We start from the raw sequence: 27418 nt of genomic DNA, 5'->3' as shown, positions 1-27418 counted from the left end.
TGTCAGTCAAAGGAAACTAAAAATGACAGTATTATTAAAGAAACACAAAAAATAAAACAACCAACAAACTACACTACGCATAAACACCAAGAGACAAGTGCGAGCAAACTTTATTCGAGCCAAGTTGGAGAACTTGAAGTCCACACTAGACCCAAGATGCTCATTTTGTACTATCTACGTCATTCTACTGATGCTCATTTTGTACGTTCCAAACCAGATTGCATGATTCCCCAGATATATAAATAACCAATGTGCGTGAACCTGCATAAAATTATGAAAACGTCATGAACTCCAACCGAGTAAATATAGAAGTTTCGTACAGAAGACAAAATAGTACAAAGACTGATACATTTCGAATAAGTTTCTATAGCTTACCATTAATGATAGGTGCATTTGTCCCAATTAATTTAACCATGCATGTTACCCAAACATACGTATTTAACCTGAAAAATTATGCATAGAAAAGGTGTCAATTGGATAGTATCAATGATCAAGTAAACAAATTCTATGTTTTTATCTGCAATATTAAACACCGAGAACAGAGAGAAAGTGTGACTGAAAGCCACATTATAAAATTCTGCAACATCTGTAAGACTGTAACTAAACCTTGACCTAAGCTACGCGGAACAATGATCTACGTAGTTGGTCTCTTATCATGTGTCTGATCATCACAAAGCCTAAAATAATTGTAATTAGTAGCATTAAAACTTCATTTAACCAAAACATAATTAATAATAATATGGTGATGTATAAGTCGAGAGAAATGTTGGTGGAGTATGTGAAAAAGTAGGAGAGAGATTGATGAGCATTTTTTTTTTTTTTTTTTGCTCATTAGTGGGATAAAATTTGCTCACAAAAAATGCTCATGGTTGGCAAGAGACAAAAAGTGGCTAGAGAGAGAATGAGCAAATTTTTTTTGCTCACTAGTGTGAGTGCTCTTACTGCTGACAAATTCTCATCTCATTGAGTGATCATAAAGAGCCTACTATTTGATCTGAATCCCCATTTCAGGCTGCAATTATAAATGTGAACTCGTTCAAAATCAAAATGTAGATTCATTCACTAAACTAATATGCAGAGACACCCACGCAACTGTTTTTAGTAGCACAGTTGAAACATTGTTTGGTCCACAAAGCACTGAATTCTTGCAATAGATTTTTGAGATCAAAGTCTCTATGCGTAACTTATCTATTTTGCTTAACATTCTTTATCGGGATTAACACCACATTAACGGACAAAAAATGCCATATAATCATTGATCATAATCAACTTGTTAAATTTGATTCCATAAGGAAAGCTAAACCATGTAACTTACTTCAACATATTCATCCATGCCATACTTAGAACCCTCTCGTCCAATACCAGACTGCTTAAATCCTCCAAATGGAGCCACCTGTTGCACATTAGCTGCTCTTTGAAAAAAAAAAAAAAAAAAAAAAAAAAAAGAAAAAAAAAAAAAAAACCTAGCTATTATCTTTTGAATACTTTGAAAACGCATACAGACCTCCGTGGAAACTAATCCCTCGTTAACACCAACAATTCCATATTCAAGGGCTTCACTAACACGCCAAGAACGTTGAATATTTGTTGTGAATAAATATGCAGCTAATCCTGAATGGAGGAATCCACACCACAAATGAAAGAAATAACATCAGTCTACACCACTGAACTATGAAAAGACATTCAGGGTTAGGTTTCTGTACATAGATTATGATTTCTGTATGAATAATGCACACATATTGCAGAGTAATTTGATGCGCTGTCTAAGCTACAAGACTATAATCAATAAACAAACCTGCATTGGTGTCATTTGCCAAGCGAATAGCATCTTCCTCTGTTTTAAAGGGAAGAAGAGGAGCAACAGGCCCAAAGATTTCCTCCCTGCAATTTTAACCAAAGGATTGGAATGTGATAGTCTACTCCACAGTCCAATCAACTCATCATATTTGCATATCAAGATTCAAAGTGGACCAATAGTGTAGAAACAATGTCTAAATCTTAAACCTCACAACAACTAGCTATCCTCATATCTAGGTTGCTACAAAAATTGTAGATAGTATAAAATATTCTTGGATATCTTATTATTTAGGTACCACAGTACTCTTAGTCTATGCAACCGCACAGGGCCAAATTTGTTTGGGGCCTCAAATAAGTAACCTATTGTATTAAATTTGTTGTGCAAGATAATAAGTTGAGGTGCTTTGGTTCAATAGTACAATAAAAGTCTTGTAGATTTCTTGTTCAATTCTCACAATACCTTTAATTATTTTTCTTTCTTTATTGCTTTTGAATTTTGATCCTCACAAGACACATTACAGTTTGTATTTTTTCATTCAGTTTGTAATTTTCAAAAATAGAACGCTATTAAAGTTATGACTCGATTGATTATTAACTTATTTGAGGATATAAATTTAATTAGGAGATATTTATACATCGTTAGTTTCTCTTCCATTTCATTAAAGAGAGGGCCTAGTTTTATCTCAATTGTAGGGCCTCATAATAATTGGGACAGACTTGGTTGAAGTCTTAGAAGTATCAGCCACCTTTGCCACGATGAAGTTATAAATTAATTTCCCTATTTATCTAAGTAAAATGAAACAAATTTATGAATACACCTTTTCTTCAAATCTTGTTCCATGAATTTGATGAAACTAAAATAAAGACTCTTGTACACTGTTCGGATAAAGGGATTTGGTAAGAGAGAAAAAGAAGGGAAAGGGAGAGAAACATTTTCCATTGTTTAGATAGCAAGGTATGAGAATGTTTGAAATGGACTTATGGAGGGAATGAGGATGGAAGAAATCTATTTCTTTTATTGTACAATAAATATAATCTTTAGAAAATTGGAGTGATTTGGAAGGGATAGGGACACATAAAAACCACTTAGGGTGAAAATGTTAATTAACCATATTATTTCTTGCTACACAACGTAATCATTTTCCCTTTTGAAACTATGATTTATTTTGTTGAGTCACTCATGACAAGATCTTGGTTTGCTCACTTGTAATTTTCCATTGTGGCCTCTTCTAAGACAAAAAGAGCCAAACAAAGGAATTTGCAGCGGCAGCAAATGATGCTCTCTATATGGCGATGAAAGAGGCAGAAGAGGAGGTGGTAATTGGGGTTGGGAGAAAGAAGGGTCTTTAAGAATCTAGCGGGCTTCCCTTCTCTTCTCCTCATTCGAGAAAAGGAGCTAGTAATTATCCTCTCTTTCTTACCCTCCCCTTTCCTTCCTCATCCCTCACCTTCCTAATTTTCAATTCAAACACATTAGTAAGTAAACATTTCCAAACAATCCCTTTGTTTTTTAAATCCTATGTATAAGTGAAAACCAAAAGGATATTAATATTTTTGCTCGCTCTGCCTATCCTTTCACATTGATCTCTGGAAAACGAACATGTAACCACAAAAGCGAAAAGATATGGAATGGGAGAGGAACAATATAATCATGGTATTTAAAATTTTTGTCTAAGCGAACGTTTGGCCTATATTGTTTACTCTAGTAGCTGCAATACAAGAGCGATTTTCAAATTTAAATGAAATATACTCATACATAATAATATAAAAGCTACATCTCATATATTTGATTGTAGCCAAACCAAAGAGAAAGTGGAAAAGGTAGGTTGATGTCATCTTTCTTTCTTGGTAGTCAAACCACACCTTCCTCTACCCAGGTTAGTAGTTTGGCTCATTAAAGAGATATCACGTGGTCCCCCCCCCCCCCTCCCCTCTCTCTCTCTCTCTCTCTTACCCCCTTCTCTCTTTCTCCTCATCTCTATTGTGGATGTGATAAGGTTGAAGCCTTGAAGGTGGTAACAATGTTGGTAAATAGGTTACTTCCTCTATCTCCCTCATAGTTCATGTTGCGTGCTAACGCCAACATAAGGTAAGGTAGAGGTCTGTTAGCTTGGCCTTAATTGTCATATTAAGTGGGCATCAAGGGAGGTAATTCGAATTCTGGGAAGTTAAAAAGAGGAGAGTGGTGGTGGACTAGTGATTGACTGACTGACTGGTGAGTTAGCTAACATAGGGGAAAAGGGCTAGCTGGTTTAACCGACTGGTAATGGCTGGTGGATCATGTAAGTGGGAGGTAGGACCTGGAATGTGGAATGAAGAAGGGTGGAGGACAGTGGAAGTAGAAAGGGCGTTCAAGTAAGGGCAATCTTCCCTTTTCTCCATTTAACTATTACTAAACTTGGCTTGGTTGCAAGTAACATGACATTTTCGTTTTATGAAAGTATTGCAAGTACAAAAATAAATAAGATAAATATATGGTCATAAAATCAATGTAATATAAATTATCAGGATTTCAGGGCAGGAGTAGATTACTTGTGCAACTTCCCTCAAAGTGGACACTTAGGGTACACATAACATTATCGCTCACAAGAAATGATTGTTCTCTTGAAGCCTAGATGTCCAATCGTTGTCTTGCCCAACCAACTACCCACACACATGAATTGAACGAGAGCATAATAACCACAAGGATTCAGTAAGTACCTAGATATAAGCATCTCATTGTTGATGTCTGCCATTACTGTGGGTTCATAAAAGGTCATTCCAAGATGATGTCTTCTACCACCAAGAAGAACTTTGGCTCCCTTCAAAAGGAAGAGGAGATACTTTTCAGTTACTGAAGCTATAACACAGTACAATTAGGTTTGGGTACCCAGGGGAGGGGGAATACACTTCAGAACAAAGAACAAAGAGGGGAAGGTAAGTATGCTAGCGTGTATAAAAAGAGAATGGTTTACCTTTGAGATGGCATCTTGAACAAATTTTTCAACCTATACATTGTCATGAAAAAAAAAAAATTATAAGTGACCTTGTAATCTTCCATAAGGTCCAACAACCATTACTAGAACCCTGATAGCAAAATTACCTTCTGAACGGCAGCTTCATTAATGAGTGGTCCCTGCAACATTTAGGCACACTTAATTAACAATAGTTGGTTAAAATCTAATTATATGCTTACCAAGCTTCTAAGATAGATTGCCATTATAAAAACAAAATGAATATTTGCATGTATTTCAGCATGGTCATCTTACAAGTAAAATCCTAGTGGACCTCAAATTAACTCATATATAATGCAACATAAATAAATAACACATCTGTCAAAGAACCACACATTTCTCTAGAAATTATAACAAATAAACCTAACAATCAATTTCAAGTTTTCAACACAAAGTAAGATAATACATCACCTGAGCAACACCATCAACAAATCCATCCCCTACTTGAAGTTTCTGGACAGCATTTGAAAAAGCGCTAGCAAATTTATCATAAATACCTGCAGTTTATGATGAAAATTTTTAGGGTTTGACACAAAGGATTGAGCGACAAGCCTTAACTTGATTGATGAGTATTTATAGTATAAAAAAATAAATAAATAAATAAATAAATAAAAAAAAAAAAAAAAAGATGTTACAATACATTCACTCTCTACTTTCAAGATGCTCCGGGCTTTGCTTACTTGGTTAGATTACGTTTTTTATCAAAAAATTAAGGTCTTGTCAAGTAAGCAGTTGTTGGCCATTAGTTAAAAAATCTTGTTTCACAGTTGGATATATTCTTGTTGCTTTAGTTAATTGGTAGCATTAGCTGTTAACAAAGCTATTTGGTACAATCAGCTGTTTTAATGGGACTTTTTCAAATTTTGGTCACGCTTCAAATATATTTAGGCCATTCAACCACATGAACAAGGTACAAGTCAAAAAACTTATACAGAGAAACTAATATCCCTTGAAACTATACTATTCTCTCAAGGAAAAGGGTCATGCATGATGAACAGTCATAAATTACCACACTAGATTGCATAAATCGTTGCTTCATCAATGTCACAGTAAAGTGTCACATACTAATGTTGCAATATGAGGACATCAAAATTAAAGCATGGTGGTATAGATTGCCACAGACATCCAGGACTAAAAGTAAGTTTTAAGGGGCTTTGCCCTTGTAACAATGCCCCTTGCTCCTTTGAAATGTTGAAACTCTAATCACCATGATAGTAATTAATAGTTTCTTAGATAGCCTTAGTACTTGTCCCAACTCTAAGATCTTAAAAAATTCCACACATTGAATTAATATCAGAGCTAACATTAAACAAAAGTTCGCTGATTAAGGAGATTGTATTTTTTAATTTTTTATTAATTTGTGTTTTCCACTGGCATATATTATCATTAAACTCAACAAAACAAGATTAGTATCACCACACTACAAAGCCAAGGCTTTAAAATAAATTCCACCATACCTTCTTGAACAAGGATTCTATTAGCACATACACATGTTTGTCCACTATTACGGAACTTAGTCCCTAGCTGCGAAAGATAACCAAGACATTCGTTAGCGAGACCAAGAGAGCATATGACAAAAGTGCAAATTAGATCATGCATTAGGGTACATTTTCTTTCAAAACAATTTCATATGCTTTATAATAAATTTACATGGTAGTTAAACCAAAAAATAAAGAAAAAAAAGAAAAAAAAAACGTAGATGAACATATCATAACATTGCAGCCATACAGGACATAACATACAAAGTTGCGAACAAAATAATGGATGAGTTATATACTTCATACTTTCTTTGCTTTCATTTTTTTATTCCAGTGTTTCCCTTTTTGAGAAATTCCAAGTTAACAACATTTCCATTTTTGGTAAGTTTCTCTACACTCCTTGCATGTGTTCACACACCATATACTCATTTTTGCAGCATAGAAATTTGATACTAACCATTGTTACCCACATTTTTCTCTCTCCACCTTTTACTCTCTCTAAATCTTGTGCCCATATATATATATAAGAACCCTAGATATAAGGAGGGATCCGGTAAGAACCCCTCCTTATATAAGAACCCTAGTTATATAAGAATTAATCTCGGCCGTAGGATTAGATTGATATGAACGGCCAAGATTAAAACAAATCACAAACCCTCAAACTCAAACATCTTTCACTTTCTCTCTCCTCAATCTTAACATTTGTGAGTTTCTCTCTCCTCAAAAACATCAAAAGCTGCACTTGGAAGAACTTTCAACAATTTTCCTTCACATTGTCGGTTAAAATCAACAACATTGGTCATAAAATAAGTTAATTTCACAAATTAAAAGCAAATTTTGGCGAAAAACTCTAGATATCATAATTCAGGTATGATTATATTCGACCATTTGTTTGTTTTTTCATGAATTTTCAGCGTTTTTTCTGTTTTGATTTTCATGAATTTTGCATGAGTTTGATGTTCTGATTTGATTTTAATGAATTTCGCATGGAGTTTGATTTTTTTGAGTTCAATTTTTGCAAATTTAGGGTCCGAAATTTGCAGATTTAGGGTTCGATTTTTGCTAATCTTTTGATTATATGCTAATCTTTTGATTTTGTTTGAATTAATTACTTCGTTTTTTGCGATTTCACTAGTTTAATCTTTTGTGAATTCATCATTATAACTTCTATTCTTACTTTAATTGAATTTATGTGTTCTTTTGTAATATTTTCAATTAAGTTCCCTTGTATTTTGTTCGGTTTTTTTTTTTTGTTTTTTTCCGTCAATTCAAATTTTTCCAGAATTTCTCAATTTTTGAATTTTTTTCTGAAAACTTCATACAATTGATTATAGATCCGTCAATTTCGAATTGATCCATCCCGAATTGATTTTTGATATTGTGTTTTATTATATGCTAATTTTTTTGCTTCATTTATCAGTTTTTTTGCAATTTTTTTCTTCAATTTTTGATGATTTATAGTAAATTAGTGCAAAATGTGTTGAATTCTGTGATTTGTAAATAAGCTTAGCATGTTCCAAATTATTTTTCAGCATGTCGAAACTCACATGACATCTCATTTATTTAGAAAAAAATTTAGAACATACAAAGAAAAATTTGAAAAATAAGTAGAATAATAAGTTTAGAACATAGGCAAAATACATTTTGAACATAGAAAAATTTAGAACATAGACGAAATAAATTTAGAACATAAAAATTTTAGAACAAGGAATAAATATTTAGAACATAGGAAAAAATTAGAACATAGCAAAAAGTTTAGAACATATGCAAAAAGTTTAGAACATATGAAAAAACTTCGGAACATATAGGAATAAAAAAAATTAGAACATAGGTAGAAAATTTTAGAACATACGAGAAAATCAGAACTTAGGCAGAAAAATTTAGCACATAAAAGAAAATTTTAGAACATAGGCTAAAAAAATTAGAACATAAGAAGGTAATTTAGAACATAGGCAACAAAAAAATTAAAACACAGGCAAAAAAATTTAGATTATAGGTATAAAAAATTAGAACATATAGGCAAACAATTTAGAATATAGGAAAAAAAAAATTAGAACTTTATAATAAAAACTTTAGAACATGGCCATTAAAATTTTAGAACATGATAAATTAAGGACATAGGAAAATAAATTAGAACTTAGACAAAATTAAATTTATAACATAAAAATAGTTTTAAAACATAAAAGAAAAATTTAGAACATATGCTTAAAAAAAAGAACATAAGAAGAAAGTTTAGAACGTAGGCGAATGGGAAAAAAAAATTAGAACATGGGGAAAAAAAATTTAGAACATAAGAAAAGTTTTACAATATTGGCTCAATAAATTAGATCACACACAAAATAAAATTAAGACCATAGGGAAAAAAATAGAATATAGGCAGAAAAATTTAGAACATCGAAAAAAATATTGAAACATAGGGGAGAAAAACAAGAAAATTAAGAACATTTGTAGAAAATTTAGAACATAAGGTTATAATAACGGTTAAATTTCACTACGAGTACTATTTAATTTGCATGTTACTATTTTTTATTCTCCATACTCAAAATAAGTGAACTTAGCTTTGTAAAAGTCGTCTCTTTATTGGCATCTTTCCTCAAGTGTTACTGGTGATTTTTTTTGTTTTTTCTTTAATTTGGATCAATACGTGTCTTCAGTGATTCATTAAGTGGCGAAACTTGTATAATCAAATTGATGACATCATAATATTATTTGTGTATAAATTTCATAACCATCCCTTGAAAGTGAATTTTATTGAAACCAAGAAGGGGTAATAGGTTTGTGTCTATTAGTGAGAGGAATTGTCTTCATAGAATCATAGTCTATCCATGTGGCTGCAAAGATGCTCTATCTTATACCAATCTTCACCATCAACATCAAGACTTAATCAAGGGACTATATGTGGTTTTTTGCAGCTAGTGGGGAGGTGACTGATGCTGCTGCAGGTAGCCTGATGTTGCCGCTATTGGCTTGCTGCTGCCCTGCTGCTGTGCGTGGCATGCTACAGTGCGTAATGCCTCTTTCATACTTTTATGGGTTGATGGGGTTGATTGCAGCCGGTGATTTTATATTATAGGGTTATTGTAATGGTTAAATTCAGGTTGGATTACACTATTTAATTGTTGGGTATGCTAAAACCTATTAGCTCAAGTGGAAGAGCACTATGCAATTGCATAGGGGATGTAGGTTCGATTCCTACATAGGTTTTTCTAAATTATTTTTTCACCTTATGTTATTAATTTTTAACTATGCTATAAATTATTTTTTTTCAACTTATGTTCTAAATTATTTTTCTTATGTTTTAAAATTTTCGGCTTATGTTCAAAAAAATTTCTATTTATGTTCTAAAATTTTACCTATGTTCTAAATTCTTTTCTATGTTCTAAATACGAACTTCTCAAAATTACAGAAATGTCATTACTAAAGGATCATTTTAAATGGTTAGATCAAAACTAATAAAGGGTTGAGATTGGTTCTTATATAAGATTGGGTTCTTATATATAGGAGGGTTCTTACATGAGCCTTCCTCTATATATATATAGTTTTATACATTGTTACGTATTAAAAATACACATTCACCGGAGGCCAAGAACAAAGCTCAGAAAATTATTCTAGGAACACATTATAAACAGTCACTAAACTAAAAAAAATTAGGGAAAATCTATATTTGAGCCACCTAAACTAAATTCTATGAGGAGCATCATGGTGAATATCCCCATTATTCTTGTAAAATCAATGGGGTACCTTTTTTTTTAAACAAATCGAAAAAAGATAAGTTATTCCAGTTCATAACGGGTTTGAAGCCATGGGCTCAAACCAAAATTAAGAAGACAAAAAGTTCAAGATTTGAATTTTGCGACAGTTACCACAAAAGCATTGGTTGCTTGGAAAATGTCAAACGTTTCTGATAATAAAGGCGAAAAAGATAGAACTAGGATCGTGGAACGAAGAAAGGTTTCCAAAGTGGTAAAAAGTCGGATAAAAAATCCGAAGGAAAAAAACATTTCGAACAAGAAGTCGCGTTTTAGGGATGGGTGTTTTATTTGCAAGGGGCCACACATAGCCAGAAACTACCCTAAACACAAACAACATTTTGCATTGTTAGGCAAGTTCAGTGACGACTAGGAGACCATGGAGAAAGGGCAGGAAGATGATGTTGCACCTAGGATGAACACCAAGAATGGTCTTATTTAATGTAAGGTCTCTATAAACGGAAGTGATATGTGGGCTATGATTGATACAGGGGCTACCCATAATTTTAAGGTGGGTTAGTCCGGAAGATGGGTTAGAAAGTTCATCCATCGTTAAAGGTGACTACCCATTATTGATGATGTTAATAAAAACATGTTGTGATAAATATTGAGTATTCTATATATTGTGCTTTCATATATTGTTAGGTGTGAAAGTTAGGCTGGTTAGTTCATCTGTGAAACGAAAAATTTGTTGTGACAATTTGGTAACAGCACCAAGCAACGCACCGCTTTGCTATCATCTCGAGGACAGATGATTTAGTATAAAATAAAACACCCATTGTGATAATTTTTTCTTCGACGCGACGCTTGCAAAGCGGTGCTTTGCTTGGTGCTGATACCAAATTGTCATAGCGAAATTTTCGTTTCACTATGGATGGCGTTAGATCAACTAACCAACCTAACTTTCACACTTAACTTATAAATGAAAGCACAATATAAAGAACACAATAGAACACTCAATATTTAACACAACATCATGCTTTTATTAATATCTTAATAATAAGTAGCCACCTTTAACGAAGGCTAAACTTTCAAACCCGTCTTCTGGATTAACCCACCTTAAGAAAATTATGGGTAGCCTCGGTATGAATTATAACCCACATATCCCTTCCGTTTATAGTGACCCTACAATAAATAAGACCATCAACGGGTTCTTTTTGCTCTTCCTTGATTGCACTCTATAATTTCATGGTGTTCATCCTAAGTGCAACATCATCTTCCCGCTCTTTAACCATGGACTCATCATCGTCACTAGACTCGCCCAACAATGTCAAAAGTTGTCGTCGATGGTAGTTTCTGGCTGTGTGTGGCCCTTTGCAAATAAAACACCCATCGCTAAAGCGCGACTTCTTTTTCGATGAGTTTTTTCCTTTTTGTTGTCGGATTTTTTACCAGACTTTTCACCACTTTGGAAACCTTTATTCTTTCCAAACTTTTTCTTCTTTCTTTTCAGCCTTCGTTATCAAAAACGTTTGATGGTTTCCAATCAACCAGCGCTTCCACGATGATTATCGCATAATTCAAATCTTGTACCTTTTGTCTTCTTAATTCGGTTTGAGCCCATGGCTTCAAACCTATCATGAACTTGAATAACTTGTCCTCTTCGGACATATTGCTGATAGTCTGATACCAATGACATAAACTCCTTAACATACTCACGAATCGAACTATTATGCTTAAGGTCCTTCTACTTATCCCTTGCAACCCAAGATGTGGTGTTAGGTAAAAATTGCTTTCTAAACTCGTCTGTCAATCTGTCATCACATCCCACTCCGCCATAGCTTCGCATCCCTAAAAAGATACAGTGCGGCCAAATCAACTTTAACGCCATCTCCCCGATTGGTCACTTTAAAATAGTGCTCCAAATCCCAAATGAAATTCTCTAGGGTCTTTAAATCCCTAGATCCATCGAATGATTTTGGTTCAAGGACCTTCGCACGATCCCTCGATGAGTATGGAGATGTCTTCTCTTCACTCGTCTTACAAAGAAGAGTGAGCTCTTCCCTCAAATACTTCAACTCAGCATCCATCTTAAATTCCTTCTCCTTGTAAAAAGAAGTTCCATTAGGACTAAACATTTCTCTTTGTTTTCCCACAAGACTTTGAATCATTCCATTCATTTCGTTTGAACCTGTTGGGTTAAAGAGAGTAAAAACAATGTTTTTTGGTAGTTGATCAGTTTACTCCACAAGGAGGTTGTGGCCTACAACATTTGCCCACGAGTGGGTTGAGGAGTAGACTTTTTATGTCTATTTTATAATAAAAAAAATCAGTCTACTCTACAAGTAGATTGTGACCAACAACGATTGCCCACAAGTGGACTGCGGAGTAGACTTTTTCATGTCTACAAACATTCACCTTTTGGCATTCTTCCTTCATCTCTTGGATTCTCTTGTAACCTCCCATTGAAGTGGATATTTATGGTGATTTAATCACATTTTGATGTCTAGATTCATCCTCTAGCTTGAAACTCCATCCTTATAAATTTGGCTTGGGATACACATCATACACCGTGTATCCTTAGGGAATGTACCGATGATACAATGTGCACCTCGGTTGCGCCGAAATTCGTTTTCAAAAGCAGTGACGAAATTATGCCACACCATCTTCTTTTTTATCAAACAATTACATTATTCATGCTATTATTTGTTGCCTTTGAAACACTTATTTTACAACAGAACCAACCCTCGCACAGTACTAGGAGGAAGATCAACATTTTAAAAAATAAGTACTTCTCGATCTTGGCCAAAGAGGCCTTGTTTTCTTCAGAAAATTTCACCATTTTTCTATAGTTCTTTAATAGAAGAATTTTTCGAAAGAACGCTAACTTTGTGGGACTAAGAGTGAGAGCCACGATTTAGAGGAGCGGGATTGAGACATTGATTTAAAGGAAGTGGATTGTGATGATAATTCACAGAGTAACAACAATTTCCCATTAATAGGAAATCTAAACTTTCCTCCAAACGATCGGCAGATTTGCAAATCAAGAGTCTTATGTGCACGAAAACTTCTTACCATTTAATGTTAAAGCATCCTTACTTCGCCTTTTCCCAATTCTAAAACTATGGCAAGTAATCTTTGCTTAAATTCAAATTACATCCCATGAATTCTCTATTGTGATTTATTTCGATCTATTTCCTCTGGGGCTTGGAGAAGCTATTGGTGATGATGTTGAAGCCTTAAAACATTAAATAAACAATTTTGCTACACACCTCACAACCTTTTAGATAAATCATTAGCCAAACATGTACTCTTTATTTCTTTTTTTTTTTTTTTACCCTTATACCTAAAGCAAAAATCAAGTTATGTATTTTCAATATTGAATTCCATACTTCATCCCCTCTTCTCACCTAGATCTACAATTTTCAGTGCCTAATTAAAAAGGGGAAAATATACTACGTTTTGATATTGAAATTAGCATTGAGATAGATCTTTAGTACTTTCCTCCTATACTAATATTGTAAAAGAGGGAGGAAGAAATGGATGGACCGAGAGAGACAAAGAAGGAAGTTGCTTTGGTTAAGGACTTGGGATTGTTAAGCCAATCACATCAGAACACCAATATTGTACTCCCTCCAGCCCTAAAAGAATGCTCCAAGGCCCTAATTTTTCACTTAATTAAGAAGGAAAAATTTTGCACATGGGTGAGGAGTCCGAGGACAATTATTAACAAGAAGAGTGAGAGAGCAGGTAATTATTACCTTTTATTATTTCACCCCTCTTACCCCATAATATCTACACATTTCCACTTTCTCTCTAAATGTATCTACTATATCTCTCTTAATTTACAAATTTCCACTTTCCCACAGTATTTACACATTTACGATTTCTCTCTTAATTTTTCTAACATAGACCCACGTTTTAACAAACTCTCTTACTTTATTAACCTTTTTTTACATCCACTTACCACATCAAAACTCTCTCTTCAATTACATTAATTTGTGTGCAAATAGTATATGTTAAGAACTTTCGGAAACGGAGTGAGTAGATTAGACAACAGAGGCCCACCAAAGCAAAACATTAAAAACAAAATTAAAAACAAAAAAAAAACAGAAAACCTAATTAGAAAACAAACTCCTAGAGCTTTACCAGACTAATTCTGTCTACTGAGACCTAGATTATAGAGAATCTACTTAATCCAGTGAGTCAAGTTCTGCTTGGTTCAGATCGAAGAATGAATTCTGTGGCACTCATTGGTTGGCTAAACAGCTGCTTCAAAACCCTACAACATATTGAGTTAAAGCACCTAATGGACCCACTTTACCCCTTCTGTACTCCTTGCAGCACATGTAGATCACTCTTTCCAAGTTTCTAGGAATCTAAAAAGGCCTTAAAATCAGTAACCAATTCCAGCAGAAAAGAGATAGATGTATCTTTACTGTTTAGATAAAATTTGCAACTTCTGTAAAATAAAAATTAAAATGACATAAAGCAAAATTTATTCTTACAGCTCCTTTCACTGCCACATCCAAGTCTGCATCATCAAACACTATGCAGGGTGCATTGCCACCAAGTTCCAGGGATAGCTTAACATAAATAATGGAGATTATTAGGGTATCAACATACAAATCCGAAACAGACAAAAATAAAAAATTAACCATACCCTTTTTACAGTATTAGCTGAACCAGCCATTAATTTCTTTCCCACAGCAGTTGAACCTGTGAAAGTGATTTTTCTCACCTTACAAAATTACAAGCATTGTCAGACATTCAGTAACAACAAATACTGAGAAAGACACAAAAATCCTTTATCAGAATTCCAACCTGCGTGCTGGCCAGTAAAGCATCCCCAATTTCTTTAGCATTTCCCATGACAACGTTCACTACACCCTGAAACGTAGAAAGAAAAGCACCCTTACACAAGTGACCCAACATTATATGTTATCTTCAGTAGAAACATTCAACTCTACAACACGAGAACGTTTATTATAGAATACAAAATAATATGGCAGTACAGAAAGGAAATCCACTAAATCTTTTCTCCATTGACTTTCCTTTCTAAGGGATCAATTCGGCTGCACAAAATCACAAAATCGATAAGATTTATATGTATTTGAGGAATGAATTCATGAATTTTTATAATAAAAAAAAATTCCTACTTTTTCCACATTTTTCTTACACTCAGCTACCTTTTTTTCCTTCCTTACATTATCCACTTATTTCTTATATTTACTCACCACATCAACACTTTTATTCCAGTTTCCTTAATTTGTATGCAAACAGAAACATAGGGAACTTAGAACAGTTCATTCTGGAGCAACTATTTGCCAGATCGAGTGTTCATCAGCCAAAATAAGATTTTTTATGAAAAGCAAATATGAAAACACCTTCTAGGGAAAATCTGAAACCACCTACATTTTTTTTTTTTTTTTTTTTTTGGTAAGCACCATAAAATCAAATTAATCTACTTTTGCCTCTTTCTTGCACATTTAAGTCGATATAGGTTTGATATTTTGGGTGTTTTGAAAATTCAACAAAGAATACTACAAAAAGTTCGGGATATTTTTTCTTTTTCTTTTTCTTTTTCTTTTTCTTTTTCTTGAAAGTTGGGATCATGAAAAAAAACGCGGTTGCGGTCGCGTTTGCGGAAACGGTCGCGTTGTCGCGAAAACGGCTTGTAACGGTTAAATAAATTGGATCGCGGGTTTCGCGGCGTGAATGTTTAAAAAAAATTCACGTAAGCAGAATTTTTAGTTTGTAGATCCATATTCTTTGTTTTTATACCATATTATAGCCAAAACTATACTCCATAATAAATACTAAAGACAATATAATGTAGACCATGTAGTAGTGCAGTACTATCTTCAGTAATATTCTAATCTAAAGATGTACTGCTTAGTTAAAAACTTAAAATACTTGTACGTGTACTTTAAAAATTATTAAATCATTTTTTTATAAAAAAAGGGATAACGGAGGGTGGGTCCAAAAATATGAAAAATAGAAAGAAAAGGAAGTTAATTGAAATTGGGGTCCAATTGTCTAATCTTTCAGCCACTCATTTTTAATTTCTCTCCTCTCTCCTCTATAATTTTGTCTATTGTCGCTGTAAAAAAAAAAAATAATAAAATAAAATTGCCTGTTGCCTGTTGAATAGTCTGAATGTTTGACCTTGACCCATCTTCAACCTCCTTCTTCGCCATTTATGAAACTCCGGAAGCTTGAAGCCGTGAAATCGCAAAAGCATAAAAAGGATAGTAGGAATTTCTGAAATTTAACGGCCGTTAAATGCCTATAACGGTTCCAGAACGCTGTTCCACCGTTATGGAACAGGAGATGCGCCGCGTTAGGTGCGATTTTTGACTCGCCGTTATATAACGGGGTTTTTCGGTTCGGTCTCTCTAAAACCCATTACAAAGTGCCCGTTTCATAACGGAACGGCCGAGTTTTGTTTCCATGGTTGGGATAATATATAAAATTAAATATGTAATTTATTGCAAGAACCTCTAACTATGAATTTACTCTGTTACTAGCTTCATTCAAAGAAAATTATTTTATATACCAAACAAGTAAAATATAAAATGTTACTTTTAAAGAAAGGAAAAATGATTAAATTAAAGGAAGAAACCATATACCAGACGATATAAAGTTCTCAAAAATCATAAAAACAACATATAGAGGACAAGCTCATTTACGGAGGAAATAAATAATAAATCTTTTATCTCTTATATTCAGAAAATTAATAAGCCGGTTTAATTCCGTCCTATAGGCTTGTGTGATACAATTTACAAATTAATAAACAAGCTAATCTCTAAGTTGAGACCCCTTCTCCATAATTTGATTAGTCCTTTCCAATCAATAATGACTAATTGACTGTTCTTGTCAACCATGTGATGATGCTCCTGCTATGATAATTATAGTAGGTAGAGTGAGTATAATCCTGGCTAAACCTTAGGCCTTTTTTTTTTTTTTTTTTTTTGTATTTTCTATCATGGCTGCTAGTCTTGACTAGATGCTAAACTACCAGTTCCTAGATTCTGACTGAGTCTTTTAAATACTTTTTTGGGAAGACTTTTCTTTTGAAGGTTCCTTTTAGTTGGAGGTTTAGCCCTTGAAGAACTAGAAATTAATGAATTTGAAGCACATGAGTTATTTTTATTTACGATAACCTTTTTTTTTTTTTTTTTTTTTTGTCAATCTTCATATGCAAATTTATTTTACTGAAATGCAGTTATCATGATTCTGATTTTGATCTGGTACATGGATGATTTTCTAACTGGTGTTACACTCATCAATGCTTAGTTTAATAACCCAGCACTTTTTTGGTAGGCAGTTTCTGACATAAATTTACGTTTGCTATTCAGGTATTGTTATTACAAGTTTAAGGATTTTAGTTTAGCTGTAAAAGATCTTTACACATGTGTCAGCTTGATGAGGGTAATAAATCTGCATACACTTATTTGGTGGGGTTCTCATTTTATAATGTGGATGTTGGATCACAAGAAATTGTATGCATGTCTGTCTTCTTCCTCCTCTTGGTGACTGGCTTAAGTATCATATCATTAGGGACAGTCCTTATCAACAATTAACGGGTAAAAGAGAGCAGAGGAGTCACATATGTAAGCACTCCAATTTGATCGTGATTTTCTGGAGGCTTGGACTCATCTAACTCAGGTACCGTGTATCAACTTCCCTCTTACTTCTCACATTCTTCTATCGTGAATTTGTTCCTCAAGCTGAGTGCTGTTGTCTGTAATTTGGAAAATCATCATAACTGACAAGTTCTCGTCTTGAATGTTCAAATTTTTAGACTTTGAAATAGAAACCAATTACCATCTTTTTGTTTCTCATAGTCCTTGCACTTATCATGGTGCATAAATTTAGGTGATAAATTGTTTGGTTATCTATTGTTATCTTATTGAAAAGGTAGATATGACAAGAGATATTGGGGAATTTGGGGTGTACCTTTTAAATGTAACAGAGAGAGTACGGAGTGGATAAGAAAGACTAAGAGAGTAATAAATTATGGTGGGGCTCTATCCCAAACTAGAAGTGTATTTATGAAAACTGATTCAGAATAGATGAAAAGTGTTAAAATAATTTTGGGTCGAGGGAGTATCTCTGCATAATGTTTTTAATTTCGTGTTTGCAGTATGGGTGCACAACATACTTGACTATTTCGTGTTTGCAGTATCAGTGCACAACATACTTTATTATTTTGTGTTTGCAGTATGAGTGCACAACATACTTGACTAGATTGTTGATTTCAGCTTTCACTTTTCAGGAAGTGTCAATTATTATTAGGTATTAATTGAAACTGCAAGTGCAAGTGCAAGTCCTCGTATCCTTTTGTTTGATTTTACAGTACATTGACTATTTTTATGAAATAAGGGAGTGAATGATTAAGATACTGGGAGAGATAACAAAACACCCAATCCAAAGTAATTACCGGAGGTATCCCAGCCTGAATGGAGAGCTCTGCTGCTGCCAAAGCTGTCAATGGAGTAAGCTCTGATGGTTTAATCACTACTGTGCAACCACTAGCAAGAGCAGGACCTACCTGATAATGTTAAAAGAACATGTTAATTTATCACAGATCAATCAAAAATAAAAATGAACAAATTGAACAACAATTAATTGCTCAATGGTGGTTTTCCCCAGACTTCATAGTAATTGCTTAGAGGTATCTAATAAATCATGAGAGAGTTTGAGACCTTTCTGGTAATCATTGCCAGTGGGAAATTCCAAGGAGTTATGACTCCAACAACACCAACAGGCTGCAGAGAAGATTTTCAGCAATTCATCAGGAAACAGCATCAAATGAAAATTTCAATGTAGAAGGGTATAAACAATCCAACAGCAGCACAGCGATATCCAACTCTCAGACCTAATCACATAAGATAACTTCATACTTCCCCCTATCCCACTAAGACCAGTAAAGGAAAAACAGTATACTAGTTAAATGAATTCCTACTGCAAAGAGACACTTAAATGGGACTCTTGACATGGGACAAAGGAAGAACTCAGGATGCAATATAAAATGAGATACAATAGAAACACAGACTGGAACCTATATGATAACGACTCCACTGTTATTTCTCTAACAGAATTTTTTTTTTTTTTTTTTTTTTTAAAGTACAATAACAGGCCAATATATCAGCACCCTTCTAATATTTTCCTCACAGGGTAACATTGATATTCCCCTACCGCTTTAGCCCACAAAAAAACTATTTACTTATCCTATCCAACAAGTGATTCCCTTGAAAACTAGTGCATTCTGTTCTAACCATAAACACCATAGAACTGCCATAAAAGCATTTTGCTTACGCCACAACATCTTCTCCTTTGCCTCCTAAAGCTCAAAAAAACAAACTTGCAACAGATGTAAAACAATGTGGGATAAGTTGTACAATCCATATGGAAAACTCCTCTACCAAATATTGGTACATATCTCACAATAATGGTTTCAATCTCAGTATTAGCACAACACATTATACACACATATGGAAAAATAGCCATCCATGGTCTTCATCTTTGAAGTACATCATTAGCGTTAATTCTCCCAAAACCAAAGGTCCACACAAATGCTATCACCTCAAGAGAACCCTTGGCCATCCAAAAGACTTGTGGACTAGGAAGGGGGGGGGGGGGGGGGGGGGTTACCTAGCTGGCAGAGAAAGGTAGACCAAAAAAAGACTAGCAAGCAAAGGTGTCCACTTTATCCCCAACAACTATCTCAAAAATCACAAAGGGCTCAATTATTTCCTATCATGAAGACGCCTCCATAAATGAAGAACCCAAACATTGCTAACTAGGAGCTTTGTGTAAAATGGACAAATCATATCATAAACAAAAAAATAATAATAAAATAAAAAAACCACAGAACATAGTTCAGCTGTTTCCCTCTCTAAAGTCTAAACATACTCCCAAAATCTAACGCGATGGCCATATTCCACCTTGAAACCAACTAACAAGAGGAAGACTGGATAAACTTTTGAACAAAGAGCAATCAGAAGTCATCGAAAAAGCACACTGCAGATCCCACCCTTCAACCAACTTGTACTTGTACTCACTTGGAATTACATGATGCTACAACAATTGAGATTCAACAAGAAAGCCCCATCACCACTTTCCCACCAAAACATTTTTTATAACAAGCCTTCCAATTCATAATCCTCCTTTCTCTTTCAGCCAACTTTCACTTCACCAAATGATCTCTTCTCCTCACGGTGGAGGAGAAGCTGGGCGGAAGGGCAACGGGAGAGGGGGAAGAGGATGGTTGCTGGTGGTTTTTGCTGTGGATTGAGTTTTTTTTTTTTTTAATTTCTAATACAACTTAATTGTTAAAAAAAATAGATAAATCTAACTATAGTTAAAGATTTAGTAAAAAATTATCATTAAAGTCGTGAGTAAGAAATTTTAAAAATTTATGATTACCAAGGAACATAAGATTTTTTACATTTCACCATTGAGAAAATTTAAAAATAGTCTTACCAAAGAGAATTTCCCTTGTCACTTAGGTAATAATTATCCTTTTATATTCCCTAAAACAGAAACACATGTGTTGAAGCACGCCATGGAATATCACATATGTAGATGCTATATAAACCCTATACCAAAAGAGCTTGATGACTTTGAAGTTATTTCTCTGAAAATTGTCCTTTATTTAAACACTAAACCCACAAGATGGTCTAAGATATAGATGCCTCCAGAATTATAGCTAATTATTTAAACACTTTATTGTAAATCAAGGTAACTACTCTTATAAAATACAAGGAAAGACTTTTTTCTTTTACATGACTTAAAAATCAAATTCCAACACATAACATGCCTAATATAAGAAATGAAACCTCCCACAAGAAATCTATCTATCCAATATCTTCAAATCTACAAACTATCAAGAGTGTTAATTGTTGATTCTTCAAAAACAATTCTAGATCTTATCTAGTCCCTTCATCTAAATCTTACAAATATATTGAAGTAAGGATTCACTTTTATACGGCCTGTAAGGCATTAGTACCAATTTTGTTCCTATATTCTAAAGACTTCATAACCTATTATGTTCCTACTTTCTGAAAGGAAAATTCCACTACAAGCAAATAACATTAAACTACAACACATATTTATATTATCTGATATTTTGTAAAAGTGGCATAATTTATTTAGACTTCATAGACATACCTGTTTTAGAACAAACAACCGTCGATCAGATAGTGGAGTAGGAATGATTTCACCATATACACGTTTTGCCTCCTCAGAAAAGAATTCAATAAAGGAAGCCCCATAAGCAACCTGCAATGAGAAATTAAGTGGTTGCTACAAAATTATAATACACCCAATGTAATCAAGCTAATGTTCTTGGAAAAAGAAATTGAATAAAATTTTCTACAAAAATCTCCAAGTAGATTTTGGAGTTCCTATTTGAACTAATAGCAATTTTAAAAAATACCCTTTGATTGGTTATTGTCACTTACTGACATAATATAAATATCGTTTTCAAAGAATGTAGTACAATTTAAAAAATAAAACTTCCTCCGATCTTAAATGTTATTGACTTATTTCCATTTTGACTGTGCACTTTTGTTAGGCATTACTTTCACCACAAGTATCTATAGTTGTATATTAGTAAAAAAAAAAAAAAAAACGGTTGAATATTGATAAACTAATCATTGAGATGATCAAATAAGAACCAACATGGAGAGATGACCATGAATTAGTTGACCATGAATTGATGGTAGCTTTGACAATCTAACATGCGCCAACTTTTGTCTAACTATTTGTGATTTGGTGCTTGACTAATATTTGATTTGTGAGGAATTGTGTGTTAGTTCCTGATATGGCAATAAATTTAGATATTGGTTTGTCTATTAGTAATGTTCCATGACACACTTATATGCACATTGAGGACAAAGGCATTTGTTATATTAAGGAGCTGTCATATGATTTTAGATATATTTGTTCCTACTTGCTATCTATGTTGTTGCCTATTCCCTTATAATGTTTTGTTTTTTTACCACATTATTGGCCTAATTTAGCCCCGTCTATTACTAGTTCCAAGCTTGGCTTTGGGGATAAAAGGGGTAGTAGTGTGTACAATTTGTGCACAAGTTATGCACAATTTGGGTGAAAAAAGTTAGATGGTGTTTTGTTCTTGCATTGTAAGTTGGAAAAGATTACAGAAGTATTCAAAAGTTGGAAAAAAAATATTACCTCACCAATTGCTTCTTTTAAGGGTTTTCCTTGCTCTAATGTAATGAGTTGTCCAAGCTCCTCCTTATGAGCAATCAGCAAATCATACCTGAATGAAATAATTGTTAAGAAAACTAAACAATGACGCAAGATATAAATTTGCCATAAACAAAATAATAAGTGTTATTTTCAGACCCTGTTTGGAAACATAGCCTCGCACAACTACCAATTTAATAAACATAATACCATATTAACTTAAAAATTCACGAACAATTTGGAAGTAAATGAAATGCAATAATCCATCATACACAATATTTATGCACCAGAATAAAAAAAATATATCCCTATTCCAGAAAGTTTGATACACTATCTGCTTTAAGGTGTTTCTAGAAGTTAGACTTATTTCTACTTGATCCAATTTCTGCAAAATCCTTTTACTATTTACCCCCTCACTAGTTACACCATTATACTGTCTCTAACTTTATCCACCTTTTTTTCTTACACTCACACCTTTTACTACATCCCTCTTACTCTATACACCTTCTTTCTTTCACCATTTATTTTTCCAACTTTCCTAGAAACAAGACTCTACATAAAGTAACTCAAAATGGAATAATTTAAATCGATTGAGATAATAATTTCCTATAGATATATTTATGAGGTTACAAACTGTTTTTAGTTAAAACTATATTTTGCTAAATTAAGTGATTACCTACTTCCTTTGTTCCTTTAACATTGCAAAGTTTACCTACAAAGGAAATTTTACAAATATTACAGCATACCGATTTTAGGAAAATAAATATCACATTTCCCACTACAAAGGCATGCAGAAGCTTTTGCTAATGAGAACAAAAGATTTATGGAAAGACCAGAGGAGTGCCCATAATCTCACCATCTTATCCAAAAATTCTGAAACAGTAACGTTTTCCAATAGCTCTAAATTGTCGATTATAATAGCTCCAACTCTTTAGAGTCTTTCCCAAAGAAGAAAATCAAGAAACTAGATTACATTCTTCCACTTGGAAGTCTAAGAAAAATAAATAAAATCATAAATTGTAAACTTATGATAGAGGCAAAGAAAACAATTAGGGAAAGAATACTCTTTAATCCAAAACCCCTGTCAATACCTGACTTTAGTATCCAACTTTATGTCTGTCCATTGGACATATTTAATTATTGTGCATAAAGCCAAGGCATACCTAGATCTGGAAACTTTTTATAACATCAGTTCAAAACAAAACTATACAAAATGTGGCTTCATAAATGAAAGCAGAAAACAGTCTGGTACTATTTTCATAGACATTGATTGAAGAACATCAAACACGAAAGAGATAGAAAACAATTTGATACCATTTCCGTAGGCATTTGCTCCTTTCAGCTGCTGTGGTTTTGCTCCATGCTAAAGGGAAAACAAACAAAAGCGAAATCAAAGAGGGGATTAAGCAAAGACATGACATCAACAAAAAGTGAGCAAGAACTAATTCAGTTTAGACCAGGGGAACTGAAGTACAACATAAAAGGCACTGCCACACCAATGAAACGACAAAAAGCCATTTGGACAGTTATATACTTTTTATTTTACCAATAATAATACAAAAAACACAGGAATTTTTAATTATTATAAAATGTCTATGTAGTCTACATCCAAAACAGCCATACCCAACCTTGATTAAACTAGTTTTAGAAACACCACATTGTGCCTCTACAGTTGAAAATACCAACAAGGTTAATATGTTTTAAAAATTAAGTACAAACCTACATTAAGCTTCAACTGCATTCATTGGAAACCTTTATTACATGTCAGGACTAAAAGATGAGAATTGTAAATATAAAGAGTTCAAGACTATTTCAGAATGTTACAAAATGCAAGATTGATTGGACTCAAGTCACATACAACTGAATGTTTCATAAGCTGCAGATATTGCATCATTTGTCTCCCTTCCACCCATGCATGGAACATTTGCTACAACATCACCAGTGGCAGGATTGGTCACCTGTCATCTCATTGTGTAAACTTTAGCTGTGAAAAAAGTTCATGAAGCCCATACAAGTCACCTTTGAAGACTAAAAAATATTGCTTCCTTAAATGATAATCAAGTAAAGTACAACTAATATGACGCAGGTACAAGATTCCTACTATCTTGCCATCCGAAAATTCCACTAAAATGACCGCCTGACAGCACTCATAGCAAAATTATCAATTAAGAACAGGCAATATTTTAACTAAATTCCACTCAGATGGCACCTAAAAACAAAAAAATGAAACCATTAGAGATATCCAGCACATTTTTTCTTCTAGGGGGAGGATATTGCCCTGTTCATGGCAACAGTTGCTCATTTCTAGATTAATGTTGTCCAAAATAGACTCAAAGCTTGATAATTCCTGGAAATTCTAATGAAATCTTTGCCTAACTTCTTTTTCTTTTTCTTTTTTTCTTTTTTCTTTTTTTTTTTTTTTTTTTTTTAATCACTGTTACTTTGTACATAAAGATCTTATCCTCCATTTTGTTCACACCCCATTGTGATTCATTGACTTGTCAATGTCTACAACACCTTGGCTTTTGTGCTTCAGCTTGGTTCTTGGGTTGCTCCATATATGATTTCACATGCATGTTAGATTATGGAGCATTTTGACAACTGTTAGTCCTACCCACCATTTGAAACCTTCATTTAAATTCACACGGGATTCGAAGAACCCAGCTGATTCGCCGGCAGCTGAGTTACATGTTCCACAGTGACAAAATGCAGCTTGAAAACTCCCATGCTTTCTTTACTATCTTCATATGGCAGCTAGATGAGAACCAATCTGTAAGAGCACACAAGTTGCATAGAAACTTGGCTATGGGGTGATTTCTCCATAATCTTCACCATTCTCCTTCACAGCTTCTTAATTAAGGAAAATGAAATATGAGGTGGCCTCGTCAAAGGAACAACAAAGGTCAAGGATGACACTGGCTAGCGACACTAACTCGACAAGCATTTTGATTTCAAAAACTGATGTACCAAGATGGAAAGAAGAATGTTCTATGTTCAACTAATATTTACCAGCCACTAATGGTGCTATTGATCTTTTGGTACTAGGTGACCAAATTTAGGTGCTGAGTGGGCATAGTTAATTACCTAAATGAGAAAAGGGACACTCTGTGTTCAGCCACTTCATAACCAGCCACTTGTAGTGCAAATGATCTTTTAGTTTGTGCATTGTCATTTGTCAAAGTCTAAATTTATAAGTGTTGCGTTTGGCAATTCTGTAATTTTTTAAGTAACATAAATCACACATTCCTATAGAGTGCCAGAGGATGTGGTGTTCACTGGTCTATCTCTATCCCAAAAAAGGATTATTCCCAAATCTGTATTCAGGCAGTCAAAACAGAATGTTTACTTTCAGCTATAAGTACGGGTAACAATGTGCATATTCTTTTCAAAAGAAAATTGAGTGTTATTCTAACCTACTAACTCTATATTAACATATATTTAACCCACATTACCTATTCATAAACCACAAGTATCCAAGAGACCAACAATTTTTGAAACCACTAAATCAAGAGATTCATACCTCGATAACCTTCCCATCATAAGCTTCAGTCCATTTTCCAGCAATCAGACCTTGACTTCTTAACAGCCCTGAACTATTAAGCCTCGTAGCAACATTTTCAGCTTTAGTGCTCATCTAAAGGAACAAGTCGTCATCATATTAGCATTCAATAATATAATGCCAACAGAGAGTACAAGGATATATCAATTTTCGCAGCACCCACAAACTTAAAACATGAAAAGAACTGAAAAACATCAAAATGACCAAAGTATTCCAATAGAAAACCATAACCCTCCTGAATTTCATCAACAAAAATTTACCCTGCATCTAGAAACGACAGCACGGGTATGCCCACCATAAGCTTCAGTCAATTTTCCAGCAATCACAGCTTGACTTCTGAATAGTCCTGAACTTTTAAGCTTCATAGCAACACTTTCAGCTTTAGTGCTCATCTAAAGAAACAAGTCGTCATCATATTAGCATTCAATAATACAATGCCCACAGAAAGTACAAGGACATACCAATTATTGCAGCACCCACAAACTTTAACTCATGAAAAGGAATGAAAAAACATCAAAATGACCAAATATGCCAAAAGCAGACTATAACTCTCCCGTATCTCCTGATTTCATTAAGAAAAACTTACCCTGCATCTAGAAATGACATCACGGGTAGACGCATTATAAGCTTCAGTCCATTTTCCAGCAATCAGAGCTTGACTTCTTATTAGTCCTGAACTTTTAAGTCTTGTAGCAACAATTTTACCTATAGCGCTCATCTAAACGAACAAACCGTCCTCATATTAGCATTCAATAATACAATGCCAACAAAAAGTGCAAGGATATATCAATTTTCCAGCACCCACATACTTTAAAAAAATATATATAATAATAATAATAATAATAATAATAATAATAATAATAATAATAATAATAATAAATAAATAAATAAATAAAACCCATCAATATGACCAAAGTATTCCAATAGCAAACCATAACTTGTAATTAATTACTTGGAGAAAAATACGTCAATTAGGAACTAATCATGAAAAACATTATGGTAGTCATGTTTTAAACGACCACTATAGAATTTTCACAATAACGCTCTTGAATTTCATCAACAAAACCTTACCCTGCATCTAGAAATGACAACACAATTATGTTTGAAGTATCATTGACAATGGCTAATTTATGATCAACAATTCATGACTCATGTCCAAAATGAAATGCGTAGGGTAAGAAATAAGTCACATAACCCATACTTCCGATTTCGCAATGCCGGTAAAGTACTGATTTCCTTGTAAAATACCATAACATATCATAATCAGCCAACAATGCAGAAGAAGAGGTGTAATTCACTAATTTCATAGTTCAATCCTAACATTAAAGGGTTGTGCAATACATTAGCGACAAAATTTGATTCAATTATCAAACAAAACCCGAAAATCACATAATTTTAGTACTTTAAATCTTTAATTATCAAATTAGGCTCATAATTTTGTTTTCTACCAATATAATCGCTGGTTATGATCTTTCTTAATCTTGTTATTCAGAACCAATTGATATGATATGATGATGACCACAAAAACAAATATCTTACCTCAAAAGCTGCTTCAATGGAGGATACAAGTATTCGTTGGAGAACGTCAAGTACGATGTTGAGTGTGCTTCAATAGAGAACTGAGAGAGAGGGGATCCGTTTCATTCGTGTTAATTATTTTATTTTTATTTTTTTACACAG

At 33.7% G+C, this 27418-nt stretch overlaps 1 protein-coding gene across 1 annotated transcript; it reads right to left on the bottom strand.

Annotated features, from left to right (window-relative positions):
• Nucleotides 1–27418, bottom strand: LOC145558385 (succinate-semialdehyde dehydrogenase, mitochondrial-like). The gene is made up of 23 exons (XM_081619612.1): nucleotides 27278–27418; nucleotides 26325–26456; nucleotides 25999–26130; nucleotides 25700–25813; nucleotides 24038–24137; nucleotides 23494–23542; nucleotides 22165–22252; nucleotides 21136–21246; nucleotides 18669–18731; nucleotides 18404–18514; nucleotides 14782–14847; nucleotides 14621–14698; nucleotides 14466–14543; nucleotides 6248–6314; nucleotides 5202–5287; nucleotides 4880–4912; nucleotides 4752–4784; nucleotides 4498–4598; nucleotides 1796–1881; nucleotides 1505–1611; nucleotides 1316–1393; nucleotides 376–443; nucleotides 1–261 (listed from the first exon to the last, which is right to left on the bottom strand). The coding sequence occupies exons 2-22, from the start codon at nucleotides 26454–26456 to the stop codon at nucleotides 408–410; spliced, it is 1749 nt and encodes a 582-aa protein (XP_081475738.1). The 5' UTR covers nucleotides 27278–27418; the 3' UTR covers nucleotides 1–261; nucleotides 376–407.

This window comes from Chenopodium album, chromosome 9 (genome assembly GCF_948465745.1).
Source record: "Chenopodium album chromosome 9, dcCheAlbu1.1, whole genome shotgun sequence".
In the NCBI taxonomy this organism is placed as follows: domain Eukaryota; kingdom Viridiplantae; phylum Streptophyta; class Magnoliopsida; order Caryophyllales; family Amaranthaceae; genus Chenopodium; species Chenopodium album.
Note: the sequence above shows the minus strand (reverse complement) of the source record. Positions and strands in the feature narration are given on the sequence as shown.